At 40.8% G+C, this 27,488-nt stretch overlaps 1 protein-coding gene across 6 annotated transcripts in view; it reads right to left on the minus strand.

Annotated features, from left to right (window-relative positions):
* MACROD2 (mono-ADP ribosylhydrolase 2) overlaps window positions 1-27,488 on the minus strand; it is an 861,715-nt gene that overhangs the window by 16,520 nt on the left and 817,707 nt on the right. For all 6 annotated transcript variants that reach the window (XM_066316515.1, XM_066316514.1, XM_066316518.1 and 3 more), the window contains exons 14-16: window positions 22,132-22,209; window positions 21,445-21,519; window positions 20,861-20,950 (exon numbers count right to left, since the gene is read on the minus strand). In XM_066316515.1, coding sequence (XP_066172612.1) covers window positions 20,861-20,950; window positions 21,445-21,519; window positions 22,132-22,209 — 243 coding nt within the window. The remainder of the gene's footprint in view (window positions 1-20,860; window positions 20,951-21,444; window positions 21,520-22,131; window positions 22,210-27,488) is intronic.

The raw sequence follows: 27,488 nt of genomic DNA on the forward strand, positions 1-27,488 counted from the left end.
TGGCTTCCAAAGCACTTGTGCTCCATCCCTGCCCACAAATAAGGCAGACAGCATGCTCATTAGCATTATGACAAGTGAAGGGAACAGAAATGGTAAATGATTATTTACCTCTCTTTCCCATTCTGTCACTTTTTCCTGCTGTTTATGAAACTCATGAGTGATTTGGTTCAGTTCCTGATCACTACCTGCCTCGTCCTAAAAAGCTGTGTTGGTGTGAGCAATTAGAGCACCAAGGAACCCTTTTGTGTAAGCCTCAGGACATCCACATGTTTCCTAAGGCACACCTTTTACCAGAGGGAATGATGCTGGCAATTCAGAAATATCTCCTGAATTCCACAGCCATATGAGACAGCCTGTTGGAAAACAGCTGCCTGCCAGAATGATCTCTGCACCTCTGCTCACATCACAATATCACTGTCTCCACACACTCACCAGGCTCAATAGCTCTCTCCAGCAGATTTCTCTTTGCACCATCTGTGAGGAGGACTCCTGGCCTTAATTCTGATGAACCAATGTGGGAGCCCAAAGGCTTTAATAGGCCTTTATTTCCCTTTGGTCCACCCACTAAAAACCAGAACAATTTAACCTGTGCTGCCATCAGCAGCACATACTCTGCCTCTATTCCTTTTCAATCTTGCATTCACTGTATTTTCTGAGCACTTCAAATGATCTTGAGGAAACTGCAGAAAAGCAGACTGTGATAGCAAAGAGATCCTGGATCTCCTAAGCAGGACAGATTTGTCAGAATGTGACACTGTTTCAAGAAAAAGGGAAAGAAACTTTCCATTTTGCTTCAAAGGAATAACTCCAAACATAAAGGAGACTGAGCCAGTCCTCAGCCTTGTTATTCATACACATACTAGTAAAGAACTGTTACTCCTTTTCCCATATCTTTGCATGAAAGCCTCTTAATTCAAAGTTGTAATAAATCAGCAGGAAGGAAGTCATATTCTCCATTCCAAGACAGGTTCCCACTTCCTTTGGCAGACACCTGTCTTTCAAACCAAGACAGAAAGGTAGCATTGTTTCTTATTTTAAATCAGAATCCTGTTCCAATTCCTTCAGAGCCAAAATCTTAGAGTCACTTTAACTATAGGGTGATAAATACAAATTTGCTCTAAAGGACTCACGTTGCTTCTGAGCTCCTCTTCTATTCAAGTTCTCAGGACTATTTTTTTTTTTCATATCTTGATTATGACTCATCAAAACAGAACAGGTGTTTAAATAAAACACACACATGGGCACACTTTTGTGGACATATCTGTGTCCAAGGGCAGTAAAGAATTTTTCATAAATTCTTTATGAATTTATGAATTATGGGAGTTATTTTCCCCTCTAAAGAAGGGAATAGCTGAGAGATGGAGATGTTATCCATGGTGATACTTCCCACTCTGCTCTGAAAACACCTGTGGAGAAAAGCCAAGGCTGAGGTTTGGCTTTTGGAGATCCATGTAGCTTTTGCTGTCAGAGGACATTATTAATGCTAATGGCTGCCCTGCTTTCTCCTCTGAAAGCCTGGGATCCTCCTTCACAGCAGTGAGCCAGCCTCAAAGGAGTGGGAGGGAAAGCAAACATACTGAAAATGTATATTACCTCCTAAGCATGGATGCCATTTTTAATTTCTGCTGATACCTGGATGAATGTAAGAGCAAACATTTTATAGCAGTGCTATGGAGTAAGATGTTTCCCCAGCAAATAACAGGACTAAACGAGAGGAAGTGTTGCTCTAATCTTCAGCTGCTCTATGCCAGCAGGGAATAACCACATCCTCTTCTGAATAGAGACTGTATACAACTAAGGCATGAGAGGACCTAAATCATGAGTGGTGATTTGAACCCCAAATTAACATTTGCACTACAGGAGAGTATTTCCACGTGATGACAGACTTAGCCAATATTTCCTGGCAAGGCTAGAAAATGGATTTAGATTGTCACATTACTGAATTTTATTTGCACTGTTTCTTGAAGAAAACTTGAAGACCAAATTCAAAATTACTACTGTGGAACACAAAAATTTTGTCACAACAGTGCTTCCAGAACTGTTTTTCCAAACCAGCAATTTGGCAGGTGAGGAAAAACTAAGTGTCAGTGCTGGGAGTTGCATGCTTGCTTCTTTTTCTTGCAGAGAGCCATTATGCAGTGTTTTCTAAAATTGTAAATGCTCTTTCTGGCTCACTATGGGAAACCACACTAATATGCATCACAGGGTGTGAGATAAAACATGTACTGCTATTGCTGCCTTTGATTTTTCTTCCATTTATATCAACTTTCAGTAAAAAATATACAAAGGCAGCTCTAAACTTTTTCACATTTCATTCTTTCTTTGGTTCATAAATTATAGGGTCCAACAAGGACCTTTTATCAGGGACAGGAATTTACACCTAGCTAACATAATGCAAAGAATAATAACAATCATCATCATCCCTCTTTAGAAAAAGCTCCAGAGCACTGCCCAACTGACGTCAGATTTGTAAAACAGGGATCTGACCTATTTGCTTGGAACTGAATTGTTCTTTCTCCAGTTAGGAGAAACATAACATTGTCAGGGTTTTCTTTAATGAGTATTTGTTTGTGTTCTGTCCTTCCCCACTTTTTCTTGATTTTAAGGAGTCTCTCATGCTGAATTAGTCTCTAGTCATGGACAGCTCCAGTTTGTTGTCTGGGAAAAGAACCTGAGCTCAGCAGTAACTACAAGAGAAAGGCCACTGTGTTATTCAGAGTCAGCTAAAAAAGTAGTTAGCAGACACCACCCAGAGCAGCTTTCTGATTGCAGGACACTTAAGAGAGGCAGCTTTTCCTCTCAACCCCTGTGCAAGGACTCAGTAGTAGCAGACAGGCAAAAACCTAGCAACATGTATGTATCAGAACTACAATAACTTGCTATGGAGAAGTCTTCAGGCAGGTTCATCAGCTCTGACATCTGTCATTGCTGACACCCAGGTGCTGTGATTTATGAGATTTTCTGCTCTGTTTAGGTGGAAGGGGCACGTGTGGTGGGCTTCTTCATCTCCCAAAGCACTTTATTCCAAACAACACTTCTCCTTACACAGCCTCAGTCCCTCTGTTTGAAGAAGTCCACCTTGCTGTTACTGATTACTCGGCCAACTTTATTTACAAGCAGGAGAACAATGGATCAGAAATTTACACAAGGTTTCATATACATCAGACACTTATTTGTATCAAGAGATAGTAAATTCAAACAGCAAGTTGGACCAAGGCTGGCTTATGTCTTGATCATTCCTGTGACATTAGGTAAAAACCTGAGCAACTTTTTGGGAAAGCTGAGGTGTGTTTTTCCTCAACCAGCCTGCCTTTGCTCCATAATATTGAAAATTTCTCAAAGTTCTGTTATACCTCAAGACACCAAAACAGAAATTGGAGGCCAAAACCATATAACACAATACTGAACAAAAGTCTTTATTTAAGAAAATAAAAAGAGAGGGAAAAAAGAGGAGGATTAAACTGTCTCAGTATGTTTCTTATCAGAGAATACACTTCCAAAAAAAAGCAGGATTTCTCCCTTTAGCACTGGAGATCACTGGAGACCCCTTTATCCATCAGACTATCTTTTAACACAGAGGTTGTTGCAGATGCCAGTACACATAGGTCAGCATTTTCAACAATAGCTGACTAACGTTAGGAACACTTTAAAAGGGAGTTTAGATCCATTTTTCCAAAAGCTTCAAGCTCCCAGCAGCTCCATCTGGCTTCAAAAGGAGTTCACTTCATAAAGTGTTTTGGATGTGCTCAGCATTTTTGAAATTCAGGGCACCTATCCGGAATCCTAAACATGGACTTTAAAAATCCATGCCAATTCTCACTGCACTAAGGATAACACCACCTCTTTAATCTGTGCTTAGAAAGGTAAGTGACATTATAACCAACAATCTGGCTTTTCCCTTCTTTTTCCCTCAACAGAATTTGTAGAACTCCTAAATAAAACTAGTGTCTATCATGAAAACTAGCAGACTTCAGTCGAAAAAGATGACTATAATTTTCCTTGAAACTAGTCCGTAATACCTCCTCAAATCCTCTTTGTAATTGGTAAGTAACATGTGTTCCCTACTAAGAGCTGTCCTGAAGGGCAGCCAGAATGCAGCAGCGAGGGCTGTGGCATATTCAAACACCACAGGCCATGGAAAAGTATTGAATTCCAGGCTGGCATGTCAGAGTACTTAGCCCTTCTTGGAATGCCAGCTCCCTCCTATGGGGTGCCAAAAAACATAAGGGCTTGTATTTGCAATCTTAGCTCTGAAGTCAAGACCTCTACCAATTAAACCAGAAGAGAATAATTGTATTAGCAGCTGATAGTGGCAGCCTTCTGTCCTGCTAAAGCAGGATGACATGCACACACTAAAAACACTTCCTCAAGCGAAATCCTTTAGATTGCTGGATTCAGATCACACTTTATGATTTATTCATAATAAGACCTTCTGAGCTTAGGAACTTGCAGATGCCTAGAGCCTTTCCATTATATATTTTTCAAGTATTTTCAGCTTAGGGAAAAAAAACCCAAACCAACCTAACATAGTGGTTCCAGCCTCGGGTCAAAACCCAGCAACATCTCCCCTCTTCTTCTTCCCTTGAATACTCACAGCTGGAGGGTAATGCAGAGCTTTTGCCAGCACACAGCACAAGGGTAAGAACTAGAGGCTACAGGTGTGCTCTCTTCAGATGTGCACATGGCCCAGGTCTGCAAGAATTTGTACACTGGTGCAAGGATTGCCACTGCCCACAGTCTCCACAAACACCTTGGCATCTCTTTGTTTCACGGGAACTACTGAAGCTTTCAAAAGAACACAGAAGTGCTAATTGCCTGATGCAAGTGACTTCAGCCCTGACAGACATTTCCTCAGAGTCACAGATAAAACTGAAGGATTAAGCCATAAAGGATTAGGAGAGGTGTCACCTAGAATTAAGCCACTGGCCTTGAATCATGGTTTTGTTGGGCACTGAAAACAGCAAATTTTACCATCTTAAAAACAAGCTTTATTGTGTTCCTTTAAAGATATATAAATATATTTTAGATATATATCTTGATTTCCTGAGTAGGCTTAAAAGTCTAGACAGCTCATAATTGTATAGTTTCCATTTTTTACTACATTTTGGTGCACTAAAAACCATCAATCTGACAATCTGAAGAGACCAAACAAATTTCTTTGACAACTGTGCACTGGATGTTTATGTATCTAAGAAGATACAGGAAATAAAATTAAAACACCTCACATGGCTCTCTTCACATAGAACCTATTTTAAATGATACAGACCCTGAAAGGGGAGTGTGTGTTAGACAGAAAATTGGTCTTTGCCTAGAAAGTTTATAACCCATAGCAAATCTAGGTCTTCCCTACTTAGCTGCCCAGTTATTTTGATGTAAACACCAAAAAGAGGTCCATACATGAAATGTGCTTCAAGCCCAAAGTCTGGCATTTCAGTGAACAGATGTAGAGATTATTTGGGGTGGTAGGGAAGAAATAAGCCTTGTGCCTTAAAGGGGTGTTTCAAGTCACCCTGGGTATCTGTGACAATGCTGAGAACTGATTGAAAATCTTATGAAGGACCCAAGCACTGATCTTCAGCCTGATAGGACCTGCCATAATTTGGAAGTATCATGCCTAGCTCAGGCTGGAGCCTGGCAGAAGCCCTGACACTGTGAGAAAGCCACTGCAGCTACTGAATTCTGCAGGCAGGGGATGATCCTGCTGTACAGGCAACCCACTACAAAGGCACATGTGGAGTCCATCCAAATATTTCTAACAAAACCCTCTCCTGAATCAAACAAGGTTTTGTTTTTCCTGGTTTAAAAGAACAGATAATATAAAGGGAAATGACATGTTTTCAGAGAGTCATACAAATGTATCCTGTGAAGCCCAAGATTTCCAGAGAAATGTTCCCGGCTCTTGCCAAAACTATAAACTAAAGCTACCAGACTGGTGTTTAAAAGAAAAGTGAACCCTCCCTCAATTTAAAAGGACATGAGTATTTTTCAGTTTTGTCAGACATTTTCATGGAGGAAGGAACAAGAAGGACCTGCTTCTGATTACCCAGCAGGAAGCATTTCAGAATGTGTTTACTGGTCATTCATGACACAAATACTTCTGGCAGAGGCAAGCAAGCTGTTTTTTAGGAAGCAGAGGTGGAGGAAACCTGTTGGTCACAGAGGATCAATGTACAAGACAGTGGTGCCACTGTGTTGGCAGCCCATGAAAGGGACGCCTCAATTAGGCTGATGAGCATGCAAAATCATGGAATTTAGGCTGTGCACTCCTTGGGTAAAGAAAACTGTGAAGGGCATTTTTCACGGTGTTTCCAGTTTAAGTTTAGAGACTGGACTATACAGCAGTAATCATTAATGATGATAGGCAAAATACTAAAAGGTAAAAAGATCCTGCTTATCCTTCTATATGTTTCCTATCAGAAAAATTCTTCACTTAAGTTACATTTCCTTAACACAGAGCAATTCATACTTAAGTGACAACTGAACAGTGTAACCATTAATGTACAATAGAAAGCATAATGAAAATGAGCCCAAATTAAGGTTCTCCAAATTCAGTTTACCTCCCCTTCATTCTCATGGCATTTTTACTACAGCAAGCCTAAAAGCTTAGAGCCATTTTATTTCTGCCTGCCCCCCCGATTGACAAACCCTGAATTAATGCAGCTCTTCTCAAAGCCCACACATGAAAGAACTGTGCAAATAGCTGAAGGAAATGACAAGAGCTCTAGGTGCCATGGATCATATTCTGTGCACAGAATGGCAGCCCCAGAGTAAGCCCACGTAGCAGTGCTTTTAGCATTCATCATCCAGTCCTTGGATCACTGGCCTTGTGGCCACTTGCAGCCAGGTTTGCACTGACAGAGCCATGCTTGTAACAAAAGGCCATCCCTCCCAAAGGGAGCACAGCAGTGATTTGAATATCAGGCCTCAAAAAGGTGGCTCTTTTTCAAAAGTTTTGCCAAGGGCTGCTAGTGGGCCAATAGGTTTAAGTCTGTTTATAGCAACAAAACTGTCAAGTGTCCAGAATCTAGAAATCTGTGAAATGTGGGGGAAAAGAGCTGCCTTCACGCCAAAACAAAATTCCTGGTTATATAGAGTATTGGATCAAAGACAAAGTATTTTGCAGAAACACAGCACTAGCACAAGCCTCATCACCAAGGCTTTGGGGATGCTGGGTGACAGTCCCTCTGGTGTTCTCAGCCACACTGGTTGAGCACAGCCAAGGCTGGACCAGCCCCCTGCCCCTTCCTCCAGCTTTCTTCTGCACATACCCTCCAAATTCTGATTTAGTCCACATTATCAGCAGCAAGGCTGCTCAGTGAGCAACTGGGTAGCCCCCTGCTGCTCTAGGCAATGTCTCCTCAGCAACTCCCAGCAGCAGGGCAGGAGGAGGAAAATCGAGAGGTCAATTCCAAAGTGTGCCTGGAAACTTGTACCTGCAGTAGCTGCTCTCAAAGGTTTAGAGCTCACCTCTTCTTTCCCAAAGCCTGCATCACACCCAGCTACTTGAAGCTCTTGGACAGCACAGGGATACAGAAAGCATTGAGCAGCTTCAAGCTTTCTGCATATGTGTACTTTGGGTCCTGAGGTCATAGAATCATAGAATAGTTTGGAAAGGAATCTTAAAGAACATCTAGTTCCAGCACTCCTGCCGTAAGTTTTTGCCCAAAGATTTTTCCAACTCCCAGTCAACTAAGAGAAGGTGCAAAATACCACTGGCATTTCCCAGTGATTCTGATAAACAGAGTATATAACCAGCTATTTTAAAAGCAGCCTTTGAAATGCCACTGGCTTGCTTTGCTCTAAGCTCAGTCCCAGGGAGAATGTCAGCACGAGGATCTCATTTGTTACCTTTACAGAGAGGAGCTCAGCGAAGCGCCAGCCATCACAAAAATACTAACATTCCTTTCAGTGGAAAACAAATAGAACAGAAAAATGCAACAACTCGCTTAAAATAGAGCCAATTAGCACTTCAAAGGTTGCCACGCGGTCTGTGAACAGGGATGTTAGTACACTGGGGAGCCATGCTCCTCTTCAGCCACAGCCTGAGTTCCTAGATGGAGGGAGCACCATTACAGAGATACACTCCCCCATGACACAAACCTACACTGTGCATTCGTTTAGACACATTCTACGCAGTTTATTTCCCTCAGTGGCTTTAAAAAAATGCCAAGAATCAGAATAGCATGTGAAGAGCATTTTAATCTAGCCTTAGATAAGGCACTTTCCTTCTCTGGGCAGCGAGCACCCAGCAGCAACAACTTTATGTGCAACATGAAGGAAAAGTGTCCGGGAGAAAACTGCAGTAATTGAGGTCACATCCCCTGTGATTGCAAGGAAACCTCCTCACACATTTTTCCCCGTCATCCATGGACATTTCCATGAATATACAGCTAACCATTTTAATGATATCTAAATATTGATCTCCTGAGCAGATAAACTAGTAGGCATTTAATTCTAGTGATGCAAACACCTGATGGCTGGATGCTCTCATCTATCTACCTGGAAATGCAAACTGCCAGCCACTGAATTCAATTATGTGGCAAAATTATGTGACAGTTATCTCTGAGGTGTTTGGAATCCCACACAAAATCTGTGCTTCACATGGTTAAGCAGCTAGCTCGCATGTTTTATAGGAGGGAAGGAAGAAGGGAAAAAGTTTTGCTTTGTGGGTTTTTTTTAAATCTCATTTGCAGCTGTACAGTTACAGCTTACAGATTAATAATAAAAGAGTGTATGTGACAATGCAGTAACAAATGATGTTCAATGTCAAAGACAAAGCAAGATGCAAATATATTTTTCTGTTATTTAACCAGGCTTTCATTTCTACTGCTCTGATCTTGTAAATAAAGCTTACAAGCCAGTCTCAAACAAGTGTGGGAATAAAGCAAACAAAAAACAATAATCCCAAACACCTTAACTCAGTGATCTCCCAGTATTGGTTAGCTAATTATATTTGCCATTTTTTATTCAGGGGATCTAAACAGATTAAAACTGGTTAAAAACAATGGTACTCAGGAACTGGCCCAAGGGGAAAAGCTCTCTGGATAGTTCCAGACAGCAGCTGCTGCCAACCACTGCCAAAAAACAAGGGGCATCCCTGAATGTTCTGAAAGAGAAGAAGAGGTTGGGCAGAAGGATGGATGGATGGATGGATGGATGGATGGATGGATGGATGGATGGATGGATGGATGGATGGGAAGACAGACAGACAGACAGAAGAGAGAGAAGAAAGAACAAATAACTAAATAACTCTAAGTGCACCTATGACTTCCCTTTACAAGCACTTGATTGAAAATGTTCAAGTACTTAACTGATCTTCTGGGGGGCAAATAAGGGGGCCTGAAAAGCCTTAGGCTAATTAAGCATTGCTGAGATATGCTCGAGGAGATGGTAAACACAAAGCTTTTAAAAGGATGAAAAATCTCCAACCATCTGGTGGTAGCGTTGAGAAGAAAGGGGAAAGACAAAGGGGCAGCCTGCAGCAGGGAGGCACAGGACTCCTTAATTATTGGACTACCAAGACCATGGCCACCCCAAATGCCTGTGAAAGCTCACAAAATGGGATTACAAGGCTCAGCAAAAACGGCATCTCAGGAAAGCAAACAGGAGTAGTTTTCCCCAAGGTACATCTGCTAATTAGAAATGATGGGTTATAGATGCAGGTGGCAAGGCCCCCAGATGACAACAAGACTATTCCTGGTGACCTCTCTGTCTGTTTTTTTCTGACTGCTGCTCTCCAAGGCTCCACAGATGGTGTTCTCTTTGAATTAATACTACCCTGCCTGACAGAGGGAAGCTTCTGTTGTACTTGGCAATACAGGTGAACAGCCTGCATTTAGATTTCAAAGAAAATGCCCCAGGTGTTCCAGCAATATGGCAAGCAGCTGATGTGCTCCAGCCTCTTCAGGCCTGGAGAAGACTCAGCTGTGTTTTCTTATCTCTAAGACTAGCTAGAGAAAAATCACAACATTCAAAGGGCAAACTTTGCACACTGGAGCAAAATCTGAGATATCTTTGCTCTCAACGGCTTTGTCAGTTAGGAGCTGTGAAAGTGCCAGTGCCATCCTGCCTTCTCCTCTTGGAGGAGCTGGATATGTATCAGCTGATTACAGTGCAGGTTAGTGAGGAGCAAGCTGGCTTCCTTCAACATCCAAAGCGGTGACCAAAGCTTTGCAAAATTGCTGTGCTCATTCTCACTTTTGGAATGTGAATATGTATGGCTGATTTCCTTCCCTCCCACATGCAGATCCTTCTCCAGCTGTGAGGTGATGATCCAGTTGGATTCACAAGCTGGGCAAGAGCAAGCTATATCTGTCCTTGAATGGCAGACCTCATTACATAGAAGGAAATGGTTCTGGCAATTTAATACATTGCATGGCACTGCTGCTTCCAGGATCAGACATAAGCCCCAGGTCATGGCTACCTCTGGTGGTTAAATATCCCATAGCAGTTGTGATAAGAACAAATGGCATTAACCATATTTTACAGCCAAATCTTGACATGAGTATCTCTCCCCCAGGCTCCCCTTGAAAGTTCTTTTCACTTTGGAAAGATTTCCTGTGTCTTAAACATCACACCTTCAACTTAGTACTGTTAAACATTGGCTGTGTTTAATGCCAGAGGGAACAGTTTCAGGAGCAGATTCTGTGATCTCTATATGCATCCATTTCTAAGATTACTTGGGTTCCTTTAGATAGGTACAAGATATATATGTACTTCTTATCATCTGCTTTTCATGCTCAGACACTTGAAGAGCCAGCTGGATCTGCAAGTGGAACTGCATCCAGGAAATCTATTCTATGCCATGCTGGAAGCAGGCAATACTAGAAATATTGTTTAAAGGCTTTTTCCTTTAACTTTCTGTTCTTTTTGAAGCCAACTTGCCCATATCGCAGTGCCAGAAGATTCAAAACAAAGCCACAAAAGCTGTTTGGACCTTTACCTAAAAACCAGCTGTGTTCCAGCTGCAGGAGCCTGCACTACCACTGTGTGGTTACTGAGACACATCAAAAACTTCCCAGTAACCTCAGTCATCTGCAATTCAAGACTCAGGTTTCTATGTGCAGGCAGATTTATGATGATACAGGCATTAAAAACATTGACAACAGTTTAAAAAGACCACAGCAGCTGTACCTACCACACACTGGAAGACAGAGAGAGAAACCAAAACCACAGAGGACGCTGGTTTTACCAGACCATGATGAGTGTGGAAGCTGTTGGCTATGCTCATGTGAGCGTAGTTGTAAAATATCTGTTGTTCCAAGGAGGAAGTGCCAAAAAATGAGAGCACATCTCTGGTCTCTTTTAGCCATGCAGCTGTTTAGATCGATTTGACCACCAGACAGGAGCTCCTGATATCTAAAGGAAGAATTGGGTGTGCTGGCAAGGATCACAGCAAAACACCATGAATCTGTGAGGTGAGATCACAAGAAGGGCCAAGGGCTTAACTGAGGTGTGATGGCAGCAGCCATGAAAACCTTGGAGCAATGAGGATCTGAATCCAAGTGAGGGAGAGGCACCATGCCAGTGCTTACCCTGGCCTCACACCCTGTTGACCAGAGAATGCTGGAAATAAATCTGAATTGATGCTGGAAGGGTTCCACCCCTGATCCTTGTGTCTTACAGATTCCTGCAAGACAGCCATGAGGGAAACCCCTTTCACTGCTGGGACAGCACCAATGAGAATGTGTCACCTGCAGAGATCAGTCAATGCTCAGAAAAGAGCAAAACAAAAAGCAATGAAGCCGCTGTAGACTCATTACAGCAAGTCCTCCTCAGTTTTCTGACCTCTCCAGACCAGCTGGGTTGAGGGAGACACCATGTTAAGGTACCAACACCTCAGATGGGGGGGTGATGCTGAGACCCAGCTGTGCTGACTCCCTCCCTGCTCAGTCTGTGAGCTTCCTGCTAATCTTCCCTCTAGTTAGGATAGCTGGAAGAATCAGGCAAGTTAATTTCCTCGACTCCAGCTGCTGAAGTTTAGCATTGATTTTTCAGCACATTGACATCTTATTTTGAAGCACCCGAGGTATTTCCATTAGTTCTCATTTGACACCTTTGTGCTACATTTCAGGCTGACAGACCATGAAAATGTGTCCAGCAGTTGTGCTTTACCTGATGAAACACCTGTGTAACTGTAACTGTGATTTGTAACTGTGATAGCATTTGGTGACAAATTGGGAATCTCCATGTTTTCTAGCTGCTGACACAGTGAATTTGCCATCCTGACCCCCTGACCATTGTTAGCTGTAACCAGGGGGCAATGGAGAAAAGACTATTGACTTTTTCTGCTCAAAATCCAGAACAGAGTTTAACCAGTTTTTCTGTCCAGGTAAGAATGTCTGTAAGCCTGTAAGTGACTGCTTATTTCCTCCACAGAGAAAATGCCAAATGTGTAGACATGCTGTCTTTCAAGGGCTGTCAAGTAATGTAAGCATTGAGAGGTTTTAGGCTGATGTAAATGGAATAAATGTGGTTTTGGCCTCTGTGGTAGGCATGTTTACTGCCACAGTGCAGAACAAAGAGTAAAGGCATATCCACAAAGGAGAATAATGAGTCAAAGGGCTTATATACCCCAAAATGTCAGTGTAAAGACCCTGCAACAGTGAAAAAGTAATGAAGGTCATACTTTGGTTGAAATTTGCTGGCTGTAGAAAGCAATGGATTTTAGAACTCAGGACAGAAGTCACAAGTCTGAACCTGGGAGGAAAATCACTGGCAACTGTTTCAGCAAAGCACAGTGTTAATCAAGTACATTATAAGATTGAAGCATGTGTACAGGTAAGTAAAAACCCCCACCATTCCATACTCTTGATGAAACAAAATTAAGTGTTTTTGCAGTTGCCCCTAGACTGTCTGCAGCTGCAACTCACAGTTCATCACTCAGAGTGCTGGTTTAATTGCAGCTGTGAGCACATGCACAGCACACAGGAGTGCTCCAGGAAAGGCCCCTCAGAGATCATGCAGGACTCCAAAAAGGAGATGCTTTTTGTGGAGTGACAGAAAGTCCCAAAGAGCTGCATTTCTACACCAATATGCTGAGATGACACTGCAGCCTGATTCAGATGCATCCCAGAGATGTAGGAGGGAAGAGCTTTCTCCCTGGTAGATTATTCAGGGTGGCTAGAGACAGGGTCAGTTTGAGCTGTTGGGTGGTTACTATGGGACAGGTATGCTGGTGATGACCTTGCATGCTCATCTGGAGGCAGAATGTGATAAAAGCCAACCAAGCAGAGGAAAACTGTTCCAGATGGCAAGACCTCAAAAAACACTCACCTGTAAACCACATTAGGAAAAGGTGTGGGGACAGAAAACCTGCTGCCAAAAAGTTATGAGTAAAGTGCAGAAAAAAGGAAGAGAAAATCCAGAGGAAAGCATCATGCTTCAAAGATCTGAGTCGGACTGCATGGGATTTTTCCTGCTCTGGGTCAGCAGCAGTGAGAAAGGTTTAATCTTTCTTACTAGCAAAGCTAACTCTACTAGCAAAGCTAACTTACTAGCAAAACTAACCTCTACTTAACAAGGCTGTATATGCATTTCCCCTCACTATGTAGCAGCCCCTTCTTGTACAGCTCTGGCCTCCCTCTCCAAGCACAAGAAGCAAGGACACCTATGAAGCCATGGTGTACCTCACTAGCAGAGCCAGGAGTGGAAATACACAGAAGAGAAAACAGAACAGAGCTGCATCAAAAAGTGTGTTTCTTGATCCAAGTGACAGTATAGTCAGTAAATCTCATGATTTGCTCCTCTCCACAGCACTATGCAGAACTACAGAAATAAACAGTGAACTGAAAATGTTCTTCCCTTCCTCAAAGAACAAGCCAGAGAATCTTTCAATCCTAGGACATATGATGTTTTCTTTTAATTCCTTCCTGTTCTGTAGTTGGAAAAATAAGACAGTTCTCCAAATCATACCTTCTTCACTCCCACTGGCTGTGGTTTCCACACAGTTATGACTGGACTCCACTCTATTTTATGAAAATCCTTGGTGAAATGCAGTTTGCCTCCCTGCTGCCCTAAGTGTGTGGCCATTTGAGTTTTTGAAACAGCTATAACACAGTGCCATAACCTGGGCAAGGCAATACATCCATCCAAAACCTAAATAAGCGGGAGCACAGAATTTCCAATTCCAGAGCCAGCTCAGCCCGATCTGCGTGTATTCCATCATAAACAAACTTTATTAAAAGAGATAAGAATCTAAAATTTATCAGTGCTTAACATAATGAAGACTCCTTTTGTGGAAGATTGTCTGTGAGGGATCAAATTGTTTCCTGGTGAAACTGCCTGCACTCCTTTGGTCTGCTGGACCTATTCTAATTTAAGACTGAATTTCTTACTGTGGCACACTGTTAAGCTCACTGTTCAAACAGACACCTCTGTAGCTGTATGGTGTATGTTAAAGTGGTGCCATATCTCTGGAGGTGCTAAAGCTTATTTCCAGAAATACTGTCGGCTATGATGCCATCTGTAACACTGCAGTCCTTGGCCAGTGAGCCCTGCTTTTTCAATATGTTACAGGAAACTGTTTCTACAGGAAGCTGTTTCTACAGGAAGCTGTTTCTAAGATGTCAGACTCTCTCCCATATTCCTTTCTTTCCCTCATTCCTTGGGTGCTATTGGAGATAGTTTGAAAGGGATACAAGTTTTGTTTGCATAAGGCACTGCTGTATCTCTGGAGAGCTGAGCTAAGACCAAAGCCTGGTAGACTTGGACCCCACCATCTGGAATATGGATTCTATTATCTCCCCAGTTTTCATATGTGAAAAGGGCATTATCAGCATCCTAAAGCTCTTCAAAGCTTGTAGCTCACAAGTAAAAATCATGTAATACTATTATAAACATATGGGGACTAAGAATGACATCACAGCATCTGCTTTTCACTGGGATTTCATGATTTTATATTTTTTGGCATTCCCAGCATGGAAAATCAAAATGAAAATGGCACTTCAATATATTCCATTAAAAATATCTAGTTTCTCCTCCAGCATCTTCAAGGATTTAATTTCTTCTCTTTCTTTTTATTTTCTGTGTATGGAAAAGCATTCTAAAGCTTCTTTTGCTTGATTTAATGCTGAGTGTGATTCAATTCAGTGCTGTTACATAAGTTAATTAAACTAAACAAAGGCTGCATTGTCAACACTTTCAGCAGAAACAAAGAGATGATATTTTTAAATACAAGAAAAATTGCCAATTTAATAATACTATTCCTATTCTGCTTACTTTAAATGAAATGAAGAAAACAATCAAATAGAGATAATCAACATTAAATGTTATGATTGTTACAGTATCCACTATTGTTTTCCTGTTTTCTTTCCTTTTGGCTTTTTGTCTTTTAGCCTTACCATCAAGTCTGGTAACATAAAGTGACTGTGACAGCAAGCAAAATGTTTAAGCTGAAAAATTCCTTACTTTTTCTACTTTCTTATTAGAAAAGCACACAGAAAAAAAAATTATTTTTCCTTGCAAGAGATGAAAAATAATTAAAACTTCAAATTAATCTTGCACCACCTATTTCTTATGTACATTCAGGCTAGAACCTGATATATGGAGAGTAATGAAAAGAAACAGACTCCTTCTGTGGCAAGAAAATAAATATGACTTTCTTCCCCTCGAGAGACCGAAATCAATATCTAGAGCAGACTACTGACAGTGTAATAACCACCCTGAGTGCCAATGCACAGTGTCACACAGCATCCTCAGGGAAGCAGCCTCAGGGAAGCCCTGCAGGAGGTCTGCATCTCATCTGCTGCTCCATCCTGCACCATCAGTGAAGGCTCTGTGCTGGTCTAAGAGCCTGGACACCTCCCACCTCAGGGCTGCCAAAGCCCCCACACAAACATAAACCCACAGGCAGTGGGGCCAAACCCCCACTCCTCTTCTCCTGCAGTCTGCAATGTGTCAGTGGAACAGAGAAGATGCAGGGCAACCTCACCTGGCTACTTCCATGACACTTGGATATCCTTTTCTGCCACAGCTCTAATGCCTTCAGGAGGGCAGAGTGCTTGAGACAGGCCAAACAGCCCTTGGACCACCACGAACTCAGCACAGTGGGCTGGCACACATAATCTGGTCACAAAACCTCCTCAGCTGGCTGATACTGCAGCTGAAAAGTTCACTGGAGTTTTGTGAAGTTCTCAAGAAAATAAAGGTATGCAAAGCAAGGCTTCATGGGCAAGGCACCTTTCAGGATTTCCACTCACAATCTCTCTGTGCACTTCCCACTAGTCCCATCTACTGCTTTCCAATGCATAATCTCTGCATATCTTAGAGCTTTAAATATCCATTTGCAACTTTCTGGTTCCACAGCCTTTACAGCATTTCTGCAAAAGGTCCAATGGTGCATTTTTTTTTCTTTGCCAAACATCAGCATCTGTTGGAATAGGATTTTAAAGATATATTTCACATTTAGTGTCTGAATATGCTGTACCAGCCCCCCAAATGGTGTCTGATCTATTCAGTATGGGTTCTTATCAAATACCAATATATTACTATATTTGGTTCAGATATTTTTTCCTCTCCTCTTTGAGCAGCTGAATAAAATAACTTGAAGCCTTTATACTAGATCTTCAGAAGCCACAGCACTCCAAAATATTATTTTCCTTCCAAACAACATAAAATTACCTATTTAAAGATTTTAAAGAAGACTTTTATATATTTTTTCCAAAAATGTCTCATCTCTCTCCACTTGAAGAATCAAGGGAGTTTGGTTAAGCAATAAAATTGCCATGAATCAGTAATAAAAATGTCAGATTTGTCCAAAAAGATCCTTCTCAAGAATTCTTTCATTTCTCTATAGCCACAATGTCATTTTGAAATTTTTGACTGTTTGATAACAATGTCATTATTTTGACATTATTTACGACTGTACCAATGCATATAAAAGCCTATAAATGCCTGAGACTGAAGTTATAAGACATGAGAGCTCCTTTCCCCAGGTTTTGGAACATTTAGTTCTCTCCAAGATTATGCCATAAAATTATCACTCCTGCTAAAGCAAAATGGATAAGTGGTGAACAGACAAAATGCTGCCTACAGAGCTACAGGTTACAGCTACTCATGGCACAAAGACTGTTCACCAAAACTGGGCTTAGCTGGAACAGAAGTTGGCAGACTTCAAATTTAGACTCCAAATTTAGAGCAAACAAGCATTGATCAGAAGGCAGACAAAGGAAATGACATGTACTGCCAGCGATGGACACCTCCCCCAGCCTGCCCCTGAGGCAGCCCTAACTTCATGGTTAAGGTGAGGATTCTACCCAATCACTCCAATATATTTCTCATGTGGACAAACACCACAGGTCAAGCTCAAACTGTGCTCCAAATGGCACAAGATGACAAAACTTCAGCGCAAACAGAGAAATAAGAGCAATAACTGTTCATTTTCTAGTGCTCTGATAGAAAGAGTTACCCCTTCAAAGAGTTAAATGACTTCTAAGGGTGATTAGTGAGAGAAGTCATCATATTGAATGTCCTGATGAAGGGACACAGAGCTGGGAAATGACAGAGGTGAGAGTGGGCTCAGAGGAGAAATTTGCTGCATATTCACACAAATATGGGATTTACTTCCATGTGCTGCAAATTGTGTTGTGGAATAAACCTACAAATAAATGTTGAGTGCATGGTCATTACAACACAACAGGACCATTTCCAAGTGTACATATCAAGGGACTGCCAAAAGGTCTGTTAAAACTGTGTACACTTACCTAGTCAGCAAATAGGTCAGTGAACACCACTTGCTCTGGTTTTTAATAAAGGGATTTGAGAATATTCCCCAATCTTATAAGAAACATACATTTTCATTATTCTTTTGTGAGCCAGAATGAGTGCATTATAGTAGTTGGAAAAAAATGAAAAAGGCATCTTAGTTTGCCTTTTTTCTTCAGCTGCTCCCTCATAATATATAACTTCAAGTTGCAGGAGGAAAAAAGGGAATAAATTGGCACATGTGATATTTTATTACTGATTTTGGAAAAAGTAACAGCAGGTTTTTATCAAACACACAGTGCCTCACATTGTTGTATTCTTCAGGGTAATCTGGCTTGGTTCTTACTGCTGGCAATGAGATATAGTAGTGTGACTGCCAAGATTTTGATTCTTCATTCCTCTGGGCTCCCAGCATCCCAGAACCTTGAAAGCACCAGGATCTGGGACTCCTTGGAGATTCACACTACAGCATGACCCTGGAGATGTGAAATACAGAAAAGACCCTGAAAGCTTTAAAGAACCCCAGAACAAAGAGATAAGCTGGCAGTAAAATTTGCACAATTAACTCAGAAGATAACCTATGGTTTGTCAGAAGTTCATGTAAACTGAGACACATCTCTAAAACAGCAAGAAATTGACATTTTTTCCATGGAAAACCACATCACTGAAAAAAATTCCTAGCACGCTTCAAAGCCACAATCAGGAACTGAGCAGAAATCCAACTTTAGTTTGGAAAAGGGACTTTTTTGGTCCTTTGGTGGCTTACAGAACCCCAGTTCTGAGGAGTGAAGGGATTGCAGATGACTCTCAAGAATGAATGCTCCCAGTGAGACAGAGAGAAGAGAGAGGCAGCTACAGTCTACCTTTTGCTCTGGGATGAGCTTGAAAACATACACAAAAAAATCTCATGTGGAACAGAAAGACCAGGTAGTTTGGAATTTAGTAGTTGCTACATTTGGCTCTGCATATAGATCCAGAATGGGTCAAATTAACTTAAGATCCATGAATTTCTGTTTAGCGGGACTAGCAGTCCCACATTAGCCTTTTTCCCATGTTCTTAGACAAAAATACAGTATTACACCCTATGTCAAATGTACTGTGTGTGCTGCTGGAAAATTATTCAGCTGACTTACTTTAGGAGGCAGCATTAAAATAATGTCACATATTAAATCTCTTTTTTAATGCCAGGTAATATCTTTCCATTAAGAGAAGTCTCTTTTTGGGAAATACATCTTATTGTATCAGTCTGAACTCCAGCTGGGTTTTTTTTTACCTCTTTTTGTCTGGATCCACTTCACTTTATGGCAAACCTTCAAAACCCATGTGGCAGGATTTGTGCCCACCAGAACAAGAAGCATCCAGCAAGATGAGCTACGAGGGTGCTCATACCCCTTAGAATGGAACAAGGCACGGGAAAGGCTTTATTTCCTTCTCTCCTCCTGCTCTGCAAGAGCACCCATTTATTTTCCCTGCACCAAAGATACTACATTTGGAAGAAGCTGAACAGAATATTTATGCTGTTATTCCGCACTCAGACTCAACACATCTCCTCTTATCATGGAACTTACCAAAAGATCACTTAAACTGATGACATTCCTTGTATGGACTTCAACAAGCTTTGAATCAGATGAATCCTGCACAGTATCAACATCTGAGACCCCAGGTAGGAACAAGTTCCAAAATATTTAGCAGGAACTTTTTACTTACCTAGTATTTGAAACTTTTAAACAAGGGCTGGAAAAGGAAAGGTGCCAAGAACAACCCTTTTCTGACATTACCTGCTTTTTCTTAACATTACATATTTTAATAGTAAGTAGAACAGATGTTGAAACATAATCTCTCTTCTGAGAACTAAATTACAGTACCTGGCTGTTGGGGAGACGAAAGTAGTAAAGAGGAGAAAATGTGTAAATAATGAAGGTACATTTTGTCCAATTTAGTTGTGATGATGCATAAAATAACTAGTAAATAATTTCTGTTTGGAGGAGATTGACACGACCACATTGGTATTTGCAATCAGAGTGAGCCTGTATTGTATAACCTGGGTTTTGGCAACTGAGGTGGTGTGGTACCATTCACCTGAATTTGAACATAAGAATTATATCAATTCTCCTTTCATCATTATCATTAGCACAGCACAAAACCAATACCATTAACACAAATGATAACAAGGAGATGTGATTAATCTCAACTCGGACAGACAATTAAAATAAAATTTAAAAAAAGGAACAGAAATACTGTTTAGCTGTATATGAACAAAGAGGTTCTATTAACCTGGCTTTGCAGGGAAGAAAATTGTCAATACTGCTACTGCAGCTTTGCAAGTAAGTGGGTGTCAATGTTGCTGAGAAAAGGACTTCATAATTAGGACAACATAGTTAGTATTGACCTGAATTTTCAATAAAAATCATGTCTGCACTTTAATTTGGAACTGTGAAATTCGTCCTTGGGCTCTAAAAATGACCATATAATTAACTTGCAGTTACTTTAAAATGAGAGAATTATTTACATATTACATTTTTTTTAATATATAACCATGTGCTTTTACAAATGGTGAGATGACTGCAGGGTTCCCAGAAGCATCCAACACTTAAACTTCTACATTTGCTTGCAAAAGCATTCCCAAGGTTTTAAATACTTTACTCCCATTAAAAAATTACTGCTTCAGAAGACTCTGCATTCTCACTCCAAATAATTGGTTTCTTCATTAGAATTACTAGTTTTAGTTACTCTTAAGTTAAATCTCTATCAATGACCTCACCAATAACTATCATACCCATTTATTTTAAGTACTCTGAATGCTTCTAGCAAATGTGATCAAAAGGATACTTATATGGACATAAATTGGTTGGTTAATCAGCATTACGTGCTTAAATGCAAAAAAAACCCAAAAATGAGAAGAGCATTTAAATGTCACTTTTGGACCTGAGTGTGCACCTCTTTGCACATAGCAAATCCACTTTTTTGCACTATGCAAATCCAAGTCAAATATATCAAAACTACACTCAAAGATAAGAAAAAAAAAAAGAAAAGAAAGGTTTTTCTTAGGGGAAAAAAGGGTGCTTTTATGTGCCTTTTCCATGATTCCTCACAATAGAAAAGGGTAACATGAGTCCTGCAGCATTCTCTGTCTCCATCTGTTTTATAATAGGCTCACCTCCTTCTTCTTTTCCTTCTTCCTTTTCCTCTCCACCATGAATCAAAGGCATCTCAGCTTCTGGTGTGACTTCTTGGTTCAACAGTGGATCTGAATAAATTTGATGAAAAGATAATGAGTAAGGCTTTTCAGAATGGACATAAAAGGATTAACACCCACTAGAAACCTTGCCATTAAAAACACTGGCAGAGGAAAAGGATCTTTTCCTCCACGAGTACAAATAATAAAGCTGCCCAAGGAAATCCAAGGGGCCCTAGTTTAGAGCAAAGCCTTGAAGACGCTGAACTTTCTGGGATTTAGCCCAAAATCCCATGTGCCTACTCCAAGCATGGGTCTTCACCAGGACTCACTGCAGTCCCAGAGACACACACAGCCCGTGCCCATCCTTTGGAGTGTTCAAGGCCAGGCTGGATGTGGCTTGGAGCAATCTGGCCTAGTAGAGGGTGTACCTGCCTATGGCAGGGAGCTTGGAACTAGATGATCTTTAAGGTCCCTTCAATCCCAGACATTCCATGATTCCATGGTTCTATGTGAATGTTTTGGCTTGTTCATCTTGCTTTTTGATTTCAAGACACGAGGAGTACCTTCTATTTCCATGCAGGAGCCTTGGGAATCTGACCCAGTTTTTATCTCCTCATTTGCAGAAACATCCTGTTGTCCTGTTAATACAACAAACAGAAAATGGTATCAGGATGATGCTGCGAGCAGGCAATGCTACATTCATTAAAACAGAACATGAACCTCACACACAGCATGGCACTTCAAAGCCAAGCACCGCTTTGTTTTCTTTTAAATGAAAAATGCAAGACACCTTTTATATATGAAAATGTGCTTTAACAATACCGAGCATTAAGTTAGTTAAATATCTGGTCAAAACTGACCCTGCAGCACTTACAGCTTTTCTTCTCTTGCAGCTCAGCCTTGACACTGTTTCTCACAGGAGCTGTTGTGAAGCACTTGCACTTGATGGTCAGCAGAAGGAACAGAAACACCCCACGGGCTTTCAGAGCCACAGTAACAGAGGGGGACATGATAAGAGTGCTCTGCACCCAGGATCAGTTTGGCTAAACCTGTTTAGAGACATGTGTCTTTCCCAGTAGCACCAAGGATTACTGCCCCACAACTGGCTGACACAACCTCTCCTAGCCAAGGGCATTTCCTTAAGGTGGCAGAAGTCAGGCTGAAACCCACTGGATGCTGACACTGGAAGAACTGAAGTTTCACACTGGTTCATTATCTGTGTCTTAAAAAATTTTGATACAGAACTTTACCTTTGGCTTGATCTTGTTCACACAACACTGGATGCACTGAATCCCCCTTCTGTGTGCCTTTGGAGCCTTTTGGGGAATCTGAGGAAAAAAGCAAACAAACAAATAAATCCTGAAGCTGTTTTCATGCTGGAAAAGTAGTTGCTGGAGTCAGAGGAGGTCTTCAGTGCCAGCTTCACATTTGGCTTTTTGATACGCTGACTGATTTTCTATCTGTTTAACTACAGTTATAAACTACAGAAGTATATTTGTAGGTTTCAATTATTCAAATTGATTTCAGAATCCCTACCCTTACTGAGCAGGTTTTTTGCTGGTAGTACAAACCTTAAACCAGGAGCTGGCGAGGAAGGATGCCTAAGAATAATCAGCAGCACTACCAAGGATTTTATTCTTAATGAGTGGAGCGGCACAAATCTATGAGAAATAGCACGAACCACCTACTTGATAAATAAAGTGTTTTATTATTTATTTAGAATAACAGTTTTTCATGGTTGGATTTCCACAAACTTTAAATCTTTCCAGAAACATTAAATCCCATAAATCCCTGTGCAAATCCTAGCCTCATGTCACTTGATGACAGAACTCCCAAGGTCATTACTGTGGCTGAGAGTGCTTTTCTTTTTTGGGGCAGACTATCAAAATGAACTGCCCAAAGCAATACTTTGGAACTAGTGGCACAGTGAGATTTAAATTACATTTTGGCAGGAAGTCCAATTGCTGTGCTATCTGGGGTCTTCATAAACACAGGGCATTATTTTGTTGTGTCAAACAGCATTTTCTGACAACAGTTAGTTTTTGCATGGGGATGGGGAGATACATAATGCATAATTCCACTGCATTCAGTTAATACAGCAACACTGACACTCAATTTAGTTTTGCTCATCCTCATCACACACAGATTTCACTGGATAAAGAGCTCTCTTTGAGCCTCGTTAAAAACCAGTGCTGATCTAACTGGACATTGTGAAAACCACAGGGATAACTCCACTCCAGATCATAACAGATATTCAGACTTTGTGTTCCCATGTGAGATGCTTTCTAAAATCCTGCTCAATGAAAAACAGTAAGTGATGGCACCAAAAGATCTACAGCATGTGATAATAAATTATTATTATGACAGTGTTATGACAGTGTTTTTACAGCTTAAATTCTGGAAGGCCCCTCTCTACAACAAGCTGAGCAAATCTTACAATGTGCCCAAGGATGCCCCTGTAAAACTCTGTTCCTGAAAATGTCCAAAAATAATCTCTGATGGCTAAGTAGAATGCTGGGTTGTTAATATCTGATGCAAATTTAATAATCTGTAGGAAAGGTATGTGCTGAAATTGTGTGGCTTTAATTAACTGCAAATAATCCCCCACGGCAAACATTTAATTACCTGCACAGTTTCTTACTTCTTTCATGGCATGACAATAAGTTTAAAAAACCCAAGTTAGAAATTAGAATAACTCATAGATGTACAATTTGCTAAAATTTATAGTTGCTGCACTGTTTTTTGCCCTACTGTTATTTTAAATTTCTACTCACTCTTCTCAGGTGGACCACTGCACCAGCTTTTCATACCATATTGTACAATGAGGTTCAAAGGATTACCCTTATCAGCCTGAACTGGAGCAAAACTAAATTAGAATTTTATCAAATTCCAAGTTTAATCAAAAATCCAGTTGCAGGATCTCTCGGTACAAAAGGGAATAGCAAAAAATTCTATAGGGAATTTTTCAAGCAAACTTGAAAAACGTTGAGGGAAAATTCCAGCTTGGCTGAAGTTTTCGATGAAGCTCTCAGGATTTCAGATGAGCCAAGATTTGTACTACCTGTAACTCCATACCTTAAATTAATATATTTTTCTGTATAATACATGCTTGTAAAAGGAACTGTACTGGCAAAACTGGAATTAAAAGACCTCTGCCTTGAGTACCGTGATGCCAGGACCCAAATACAGCCCTTCAAGCAGTCCAAAATGATGATAAAAGTGAAAGTATGACCTGCACTGGGAGGGGGAGAAGCAAGAAGCTCTGCCCCATAATTCCCTTAGAACTCTCTTATCCCACACCTATTGCATAACACCTCATATTCCCAGACTGGTGCCCTTAATCCCACTTCACTGGTGCCACCTTTTTTCCTAGAATGAGGAATTACTCCAATTTAATGCAAAAACCAATCTGTTGGCTGACAGATGTGCCCCACCACGCTGCTGTTTGTTGTGCAGCATCACAGAGGGAGGGGTGTCGTCACTATTCCCACCTATTGGCACAGCTGGCAGTCTGTCCCATCTTCTTAAGGCATTGTAAATTTGTGTTAAGCTTTCATTTTTATCACAAGCAGCTGTCCTCTTGCTCCGGTGTTTGAGAAAGCAATTTAACTGCACTGAATTCCAAATTATCCCAGGCAATGTACAATGATAATTTTTTCACAAGTTGTTTTTTGCAAAGTGTGTCTCTGAAAATAACAGTCAGTGGACATAACTTATTGCCTAGCTGTAAGAGTCTCCCCGTTTTATTTCAGCAGAAGGAACCTGTCTTGATTGGTTTTACCATGCAGATTCTGAGTTCCAAAATCCCTAAGGTCAAGATCATATCAAAGATTCCTTCTTTTCAAATCCAAATATTGCAATAAATATTCAAGCCAAAAGGTCCAAAGACAGATTTACTTTTAGGATTAACAAGAACAAAATAAAGCAAAGGAATAAACCCAGATCTATGAAGCAAATCTGTGCAAAGTGAAAGTGTAAAACCAAAGGTAGTGATCAATAAAAATGCTGCTGATGGAATACTTTCTTTGTGCATTTTTTCAGTAGGGTAGTGGTATTCCTCAGCTCAGCTGATCCTCTGTGCTCATTTAGCCCTTTGGAGCCTTGTCCAACTGTGCTTAAGCCCAGTATTATAGTCCTGGATGACTCCAAGGTCTACAAGAGTTCTGGCCATCCCTAAGGCCTCTGTTCATCTCTTATTCACCTGATTTTTTAAAATGGCATAAAGCAGTGTTAGTCTTCTCCTAACACAGTTAATTATCTGCTAATTCACACCAGAGAATCCAAGCCAGGATATTCTTTCACAGCACAGTATTGCTTAACTTTTTGATAACATACACACACAGGGCACCTTTACATTGGGTAATTACAAACTGGGACTGTAAAAGTTAACTCTCCTCCAGGTCAGCATGAAAAAAAAATCTGTGTTTCTGATACCACACAGCTCCTAACACCAGACATGAATGAACCAAACAGGACATTAATTGCATAAATAAGCCAAAGATAGGCCACATTTATCTACTGCACATGGTTGAAGTCTGAGCACCCCTTAGTTCTCTCAAAACTCCTCCTTGCTGGCTGGAGGGCAGTGTCCATGTCAGGAGTGCTTGTCTCTGTCACCCTCCATTTTATTGAAACAAGTGTCTCGTGGGACTGCATGCTTGAACCCACCTGGGAATTAGCCTCAGTCTTTAACAACCTGTTTACAAAAGATTTAGGCTTTAAATAAAGTGATCAGAATACTCTGCAAGTATATTCACTGCTCCTATCAACTGTATGTTGAATTCATCTCCAGGAAAAGCATGTAGCTTGCAGTTAGCTATCAATCCTATCAATCCTGCCAATGTTCAGGCACTGTTTTGTTTAAATCCTGCATAAATCCCCATGCTTTTCCATACTATTCATTTTTTTCTTTTGACTATGTAAGGCAATTCTGTTCAAACACAGTTTTGCAAAAGCTAAGGAAGAGGAGAGATGGTAAGAACTGAATTAAGTGGCTTTAATGATTGTTTAAAATTCACTTCCCCAGTTTCTCTCTGTATGGCTTTTTTACTGAGTAGTTTCTAATGTGCAAAATACCTGGGTCCTGTACACAGCACAGATAAATCACCATGCTTTAGGAAGCTGTAAGAAGATCAAAGAGGGAAAATGCTGGTCATTAGGAAAGAAACAGGTTCAGTACATTTTATTTTTTTAAGCATGATACTGTGATAAATGACTGGAATATTTGCAGAGTGGAAGAAATTGAGCAGACAACTATAATTACAAGTAATGGTGTGCACGGAGACTGCCACATGATTAGGGTATTCTTTTGCCTCATAAACGGAGCAAAATATGTTAAAATGAAGTACTATAAAATGGTGATTTATGAGAAGTTAGGAAGAGATTCTTGAGCTTTGACTTCAAAATGTTATTTTAATATCCACCAAGATTTCATTTTAATCTATCTTTATAACAGATTAGATTTATTGGAGCCAAAGTTGAAAATGCTTGGCAAACCAGACCTTTTTAGGTGCAACAGCTTGTAGAGATATTTTATCAAGTTTTCAGGTAATAGACCAAACAGTTCATCTCTGCAGGTGGGATCCACTGAATACCTCTCCCACAGCTTCAAGCTGACAGAAGGGCATCTGACCTTCTGTCCACCTGAAAAATTCCAGGCGCAGCTAGTATAAAAACTGTGGGCATCCGTCTCCTGACATAAGGGGCAGGACTTGTTGCGCACAGCTCTGGGAAATAAAAAAAGCTGAGAAAAAACCTGACTGCCTTGGTTAGAGCTTGTCCAGGGGAAAGGATTGGAGGAGGGAGATGAAAGAGCAGGATCTCATGTCGGACTGATGGGAGCGCAGCTGAATGGCTCCAGGTCAGCTAATACTCAAAAATAGGGAGGATTTAAATAAGCCAGCTAAGTGGATTAGTGTTCACTGTTGCAGGTGCCAGTACTGGTGAAGGGTCAAGCAGAAATACTTCTGGAGTAGTTCAGGGGCTGGAGCCCATCTGGATGCACAACTCAGGTCAGATTAAATGTGAAGAAGAGAATAACCCACATTAGGAATAGCTCAAAGTGAACCCTGTGGAAGTTGTTAAGAGAATAAGTGCCTGGTTGGATGCTGGTACTGACACCCCTGGTTAAAAACCCCAAACCCCACAAATTAGCTTGTGTTTGCCAGTTTGCTTTCATGGGAATCCTCCTAACCAAGGGACAGAAAAACGTTATCACTTGAGTAGGCATGCAAAGCCACAGGTATGGCTGAGGGTGTTGCAACTCTTCCATTAAAAAAGGTTCTTTTTTACTTACCTATAATTGAAATTTTCCAGGCTGAAATTTTAGGTCTAATCATAGCCCAAGGGTGAAGTAAAAAGATTTCACTAGTAGCTGCTGAATGCTCAGCACTTCTCAAAATCAGGTCAGTCATTTAGATGTCTTAATATATACCTAAGAGCTGACTTTAAACACCTCTTTCTGGACACATTGGCCTTTCACAGTCAATCTTTTTCAAGTGCTTACCAATGGCTAATTTATGTTGATTTGCACAGCTCCCCTGCATTGGAAATTCTCTGTCTTTCAGTTTATCCCTTCTCAATCATTTATGTCTTTAGGACATCCAGA

Source organism: Sylvia atricapilla, chromosome 3, assembly GCF_009819655.1.
Source record: "Sylvia atricapilla isolate bSylAtr1 chromosome 3, bSylAtr1.pri, whole genome shotgun sequence".
Classification (NCBI taxonomy): Eukaryota; Metazoa; Chordata; class Aves; order Passeriformes; family Sylviidae; genus Sylvia; species Sylvia atricapilla.